The sequence below is a fragment of the Papaver somniferum genome, chromosome 10 (genome assembly GCF_003573695.1).
Source record: "Papaver somniferum cultivar HN1 chromosome 10, ASM357369v1, whole genome shotgun sequence".
Classification (NCBI taxonomy): Eukaryota; Viridiplantae; Streptophyta; class Magnoliopsida; order Ranunculales; family Papaveraceae; genus Papaver; species Papaver somniferum.
The window spans coordinates 44,917,700-44,923,858 of record NC_039367.1 but is presented as its reverse complement, the minus strand read 5'-3'; the positions used below and the strand labels follow the sequence as shown (position 1 = coordinate 44,923,858).

The 6,159-nt window shown below is 35.3% G+C and overlaps 2 protein-coding genes across 3 annotated transcripts; one reads left to right on the top strand and one right to left on the bottom strand.

Moving 5' to 3' along the window:
- Positions 1-695: 695 nt before the first annotated feature.
- LOC113317115 (nucleolar transcription factor 1-like) lies at positions 696-2,943 on the top strand. The gene is made up of 2 exons (XM_026565251.1): positions 696-1,199; positions 2,597-2,943. Exons 1-2 carry the CDS (start codon positions 946-948, stop codon positions 2,652-2,654), a joined length of 312 nt encoding a protein of 103 aa, XP_026421036.1. The 5' UTR covers positions 696-945; the 3' UTR covers positions 2,655-2,943.
- A 487-nt stretch (positions 2,944-3,430) lies between these two features.
- On the bottom strand, positions 3,431-5,642 carry LOC113317164 (nuclear polyadenylated RNA-binding protein 3-like). 2 transcript variants are annotated; one of them, XM_026565290.1, is made up of 4 exons: positions 5,373-5,642; positions 5,122-5,228; positions 3,802-4,951; positions 3,431-3,713 (listed from the first exon to the last, which is right to left on the bottom strand). In XM_026565290.1, the coding sequence occupies exons 1-4, from the start codon at positions 5,469-5,471 to the stop codon at positions 3,621-3,623; spliced, it is 1,449 nt and encodes a 482-aa protein (XP_026421075.1). In that variant the 5' UTR covers positions 5,472-5,642; the 3' UTR covers positions 3,431-3,620. The 2 variants fall into 2 exon arrangements, with proteins under 2 accessions (XP_026421075.1, XP_026421074.1); XM_026565289.1 differs by having other exon boundaries at positions 3,802-4,957; positions 5,373-5,641.
- Positions 5,643-6,159: the final 517 nt, after the last annotated feature.

Here is a 6,159-nt window from a genome sequence, read left to right as displayed (position 1 = left end):
ATCCTCGTGGATGAATATGGAGAGTGTCAACATGCCAGAGCCTCATCTGGCCTAACTACATGCCCCGAAAAAGCTGAATGCATTGCGCTCAGAGATACAATCCGTTGGGTTTTAAAGCTAAGACTTACATCTGATTTGATCTTTGTTGGAGATTGCACTTCTGCAATAGAGTCACTTAAAGAGTTTAATAGCAATTTAGGATGGAGAGCGAAGAAAATAATGAGAGATTGTCAAGCCTTGTATGGCTGTTTTAAAAATTGTGTTTCATATTTTCTTAGAAGAGATTTCATAGAAATAGTTGATACTCCTGCAAAGGGTAGTAGGGGTTACAGAGTTCTAGATTTTTCCACTTTAAACATGTCACAGGAGGAAAAAACTGCTTTCTTTGAAACTCTTTGTAAAGGGTAGTGCCCTTCTTTGATTTAGTTTTAAAAAAGTTTTCTTATTATCAAAAAAAAAATAAAAAATCACATCGTAGCTGCACGGCATTCCCGAAAGGCAGATAATACGCCAACTTCTTGGCTAACGAGATAACTACAACCTACCACAAGTCGGCCCCCATTGGCAGATGAAACCGTTGGATTAAGCGCGTCAAAATGCAAACCCATCTAAACTGTCGATATTCACCAAACAAACATCCTACCGCTAATTCCTTAAAAAATTTGATCATTTCTGATCTTATATCAAGTCAACTGTTTAATTCCGTTCTCTTTTTTTCTTCTTCTCGGTTTTCACATCTCAAGATTAGATGACTTCAGTCAACACTTTTCTAATCCATTTTTGTTTCAGTAATTCCATCCAATTCTAAATTTTCCCAAAACTTTGCCCTAATTTTTCAAATCAAAATCAGGGTTTTCAAAATACTGAAATTCATGGATTCTATATTAGGGTTTTTATTATTAATTTAGATTTGAGATTTGTAGTGGTGGGATTATTTAGTGATCGATGGATACGGATTTAAAAATCCCTAATATTTGCACAATCAACACATTGAAGGATAGCTTAGATACAGAGAAAATTGAAGCAGAAGAAGCAGAGGAAGAAGAAGAAGATGAGGATGAGAAAGATGAATCGAGTTCTTTGTTATCACCAAGAAAGGGTGGAATTTCAAAGAAAAGGTCTAAGAAAACCCGGAGAAAAGTACAGTGGAATGATAAGGACGGAGATAATCTTGTAGAGATTTTGGAATTTCAACCTAGGTATGATCATTTTCTTAATTCAATTTTTATAGATGTTTGTTTTCTAATCTGGCCTTGAAATTGAATGCAAATTGTGGTTATAGGAACTAAGAAATGGATCTTGCCGTTGTGTTAAAGAGGATAATTTAGTTTTTTTACCAATTTCAGGACAGTACTTATGTTTATTAGATGATATATGTAAATTAATGGATAATGTATCTTAAAACAGTACTTAGTTAGACACAATAGTATTGTTCACTGGAACCAGGGAAATGAAGTTTGGGTTGTGAACATAGGTTTTGTTATATTGGTTTTCTTATAATTTGGTAAAATTTTACTTGCTCTAATTTCCTTCATTATAATCGCTTATAAAACATGGATCTAGTTGTTAAAATTCTGCCTACCATCCTTGGTGCATTCTCAATGCAAAATTCAGCTGCTCTATAGTAGAGTACTAGGAAAAATAATGTTATGTCAATAACATGTTTGAATAGATCTGTTCTTTCTCAGTAGCCAGAGTTGGCAACGATCGTTATCTATTGCATTGCTTATGTTTTTTGATATCGACCCTCCCTCTTTCAAACTTAACGGTGATGTATTTTACATGAATGTGGACACAATTGCTCATTGTTCACTGCTAGCATTGCAGGAGCACTTAGAACATGTATTAGATTTCTTGGATATTTTGTTCCTACAAATGTGTAAAACATATTTACATCATTTGTGTATATCATGAATCAAAATGATGCTATTCTTATTATTCTTGTAGTTAGATTAGTTATCAGAATTTGAATTATTGCATTTTAGTTGTCTATCTTGAACTTGTAATCCTGTTTAGTCCTCAGTCCCCTCAACTTAATATCACTGGAACTGCATTCAATCAATCATTTGCATATTGTTCCAAAGTAGTATTTACAAAACATCAGAAAACTAGATCAATGTAATTGTAATCGATGAAGGGAAGAACTCTCTCTCTCTCTCTCTCTCTCTCTCTGGACCTCTTTATTCCCCATTCTTTTTTCCTGTAAGTTTACCCTGATCGTCTTTGACCCGAACGCATTATCTCTATGCAAATCTTGTGCTTGTAGTATCTTCTTTAAGAGTTGCAAAAACCTAGAAAAGCTTTTAGACTATTATTGATGCTGTCACTTATATACATTACAATACAAGTGATACTTATCATAGTTAATTCTTATACAAGTAATATTGTTTTTTCTTGATCAGATGTACAAAACTTCATTTTTTCATTTTTTGAGTGCAGAAAAAAAAAGTTTTTTTTATTGCAAAAAATCATTTATCAAGACAGTAACAAATTTAATCACACTTGAATACATTCTGGATTTATATTTTAGAATTCATGTTAATTTCAATGTTACCCTGACCTCATTCATATTATGTCCTTGTCTCTTTGCTTGCAGTGATTCGAGTGATACTGATGAGGAAGATTCAGATTCATGCATCTGTACAATAATGTAGATCTTATACAAGTTCACCAAATTAATGGCAGGATATAGTGCTGGCTTTGGACAAGCAACTGAATCCTCAATTCCCCAATTTTATTTTGTATTTTCTTATTTTCTTTTTCTACAATTTTATATATTCTTACTTGTACTTTAGCTGATGCACGTCTGTTGCTCCCTCTGTGTTGAGATTAAGAGGCAACACTGTTTAAGGATTAATTCCTTATCATGTAAATCGTCCTATAAAAATGACTTGGTTTTGAATAATTTAACCTTATAGATGATTGAAATTTTAAGCTTTCTCAGTCAATTGCATTTTAATGTGGTGTTAAAAGGTGAAGAATGATGCAAGTCTGAAGTGATAAAGCTTTATTCCAGGAGTTGGCGCGTTTGGAGGACGTGTATCCAAACGCATCAAAAAGCAAGAAGTCAGTTTGGCAATATAATTTTAGAATGACTTCTAGAAGTAGAAAAGTCTATTTTTGTGAAGCAAAATAGTTTTGCTTCCGACTTCTGCCTCTGGTATCCATAGGCTAAAGGTGAACTCAGCATTTATTCCATTTCCTAGGTTTTAACCGATTCCAGCAATTGCAGTATTTGTTTCCTACTTTGTTTCATTCAAGCCTGTAGATCAGTTGGTCCATATCTTTATATAACAGAAAGCAAACAGAGAAACACTACTGATGGTCCATATCTTTATATAACAGAAAGCAAACAGAGAAACACTACTGATGTATTGGAGACTTACTACCTGTATTGTAAACCCAATACTAATGAATAAAGATGATGGTATAAACCAAACTATACTTTTGCATATTTCATCATATCATTAACAAACCACAGATTTTCACAATTTCAATCAAATTCTTGTAACAAACACACACAAAAAACTCAACATTTATCTAGTATCTAATCACTCGTGTACACAACAACTTCGTTTTGTACTATAGGGGCCTGCAGTCTGTTCGCACTCTTTATATCTCTACTGACTCGTGTAGGCTCCAGCAGTACCTCTTTGTAAAGCTCTCTCCAACCTCGTCTCGAAAGGAGTTGAATGCCAGTTCACTCTCTTATCCTGCAAAATCCACAAATTTTTATTGTCTGAAAACATTATTGAAGTCCATAAGAAAGATAACCCAGAAAAGATCCCAATTCACAAGTACCTCTCTGTATTTACTGGTTGTATTTGGGATTCCCTTGCACGAAGAGCCTGAGCTTGAATCTGTAGTTTGATTTGTTCGACTCCAATAGCTCCCTACAGTTCCCAAAATGGGCATGTCATCTGGACTATGAGTTGGTGATCTCCTCGGAGACGAAGTCGCAGAAAATTGCTTAAGTTCTTCAAGAGTGAGAGCACCCAAGATAGGTCTCTCTTCAATACTGCACGGTGAATTCGATCTTGGAGATTTGTTTACTTCAGCTGAACCAGTTTTTGCAATAGAAACATTGCTGCTCTTAATGGAAGGAGTACTTTCACAGGATCCCAACCAGGTTGAAAGGCTAGCATCAACAGCTATTTCCTTGGAAGGAGGGGGACTAGACTTATTGACATTTGGGTTAAAACCAAAAGATGATAGCTTGAAAGTAGGCTCATCACTAAATGGTATTTTTGGTTCTTGCTCCAGATTGATGTTCTCCTTCTTCTGAAGCTTGAGTGGTACTGGTGATTGTGTTCTTGCCTTCACTACTTTCCATTGACTGAGATTTTCAACAGGATTCAATACAGAATGAATGTACTGACTCCTATCACGAGCATGAAGATTAGATCCAAAAGTCTTCTTCTCCTGTTCAAGGGAGCTATCCACTTTCAATGGACTATTAACCTCCTTTTCTCCTACTCGAATGGCAGCATTTCTCGACTCCATAGGTAAAGAAAAAAACGACTCGGATGATTCTGCTTCTACCAATCGTCGTTCACTTTCCTCATAGTCATCATTTTCATAATCATCATCCTCACCATCCTCATCGTCATCTTCGAGATCAATATCATCTGATTCCATTCCTTCAAACTCATCATCGCTGTTTGTACAATTTCCATATCTGTGGTTAGATGGGAAGGACCCAGAACTCGAAGAATTCGAGTTACTATCCTCAGATACCGTTTGCCATTTCTTGCCAATTTTATGTTCCTTCTTTCCCTTTCCTTCCTCATCATCCTCACTGTCTGATATGTATATAACTTCTTCAACTGCAACCCCTTCATAAGCTCTAACATTGAGATCAAATGTGACTTTCTTTCTAGTACCACCAGAGCTCAATTGCTCCTCACCTTTCTTTTTAAGGCTAGGGCTCAATTGCTCCTCAAATTTTTCACTGCGACTTCAAACGACAAAATAAAATACAAAACCTGGTAATAAGAAATCGAAACACCAAGATGCAAGAACAAAAGAACACTTATTCAACAGATTATTAGTACTTAGCTAAATTATTCATTAAAATAGGCATGAAATCAGTAAATTCAAAATGAAATACGAGTAACTAACCTTGATTCTACGATCGGACATTCTGCGACGGGAGCAACGGGTTCTACTATTATCTCTTGCTTTATAATCACACTAGATTTCAAAGGTTCATAAGATCCACCATGCCTCTGCACAAAAATTGACATAAAGTGAAACTCCAATTTGATAAATTGAGTAACTAAAGATCAATAATTAAGCTAATTAGGACATCTGTATGAAGATAAAAAACCTAACAAAATTCCAGAACCTATTAGCTAATAATTAGGGCTTACTTGACGCCGAGGGCTTCCTCTACTTAATTGACGCCGAGGGCTTCCTTTACGTTGTTTACGATTCTTGGAAGAACCAAAACAAGCAAGAAAACAACCCATTATATGAATCTTTATGTGTTAGTAACAGAAGATGAAATTGATTACAAGGTGTCCATTGTTAGGGTTAGGGTTTTACAGACATAGAGAATATTAGAGAATGAGATGGGGAAGAGTGAGAGGGGGAGAAGAAGAGGAGCGTATTTGGGTTAAAGAGAAAAGGGGGAAAAAGTGGAAGATGATGACGATGGAGAAAAAACGGTCAAGAGATTATTTCATTTCGAATTTTGATGAAAATATGACCGTTAGGATTTGTAATGTTAGGTAAAGTCTTTGTCGGACGCTGGTTTATAATTTATCCAGAAAGAAATTACTAGTTTAATTAAGAAGGCTATTATTGGGGCGTCACACTTCAATAGAGGGGTTTCACTTGGATTCTTAATGTCCAAAAAAATGGTTATGGGATATCCTAACACATATACATAATGTATAGATTACCCTTTGATTAGAAGTGATTTTACGTCCAGGTTCGGATTAATTCCAACCGTAGAATTCTATTTGCATGTAATTTTACGTCCAAGTTTGGATTAGTTTTAACCGTAGAAGCTCATTTTACGTCCAGGTTTCTTTTAATTCCAACCGTAGAATCCGATTTTACGCCCAGTTTTCTTTTAATTCCAACCGCAAAAGTGATTTTACGTCCAGGTTTGGATTATATTCAACCGTAGAAGTGATTTTACGTCCAGGTTTG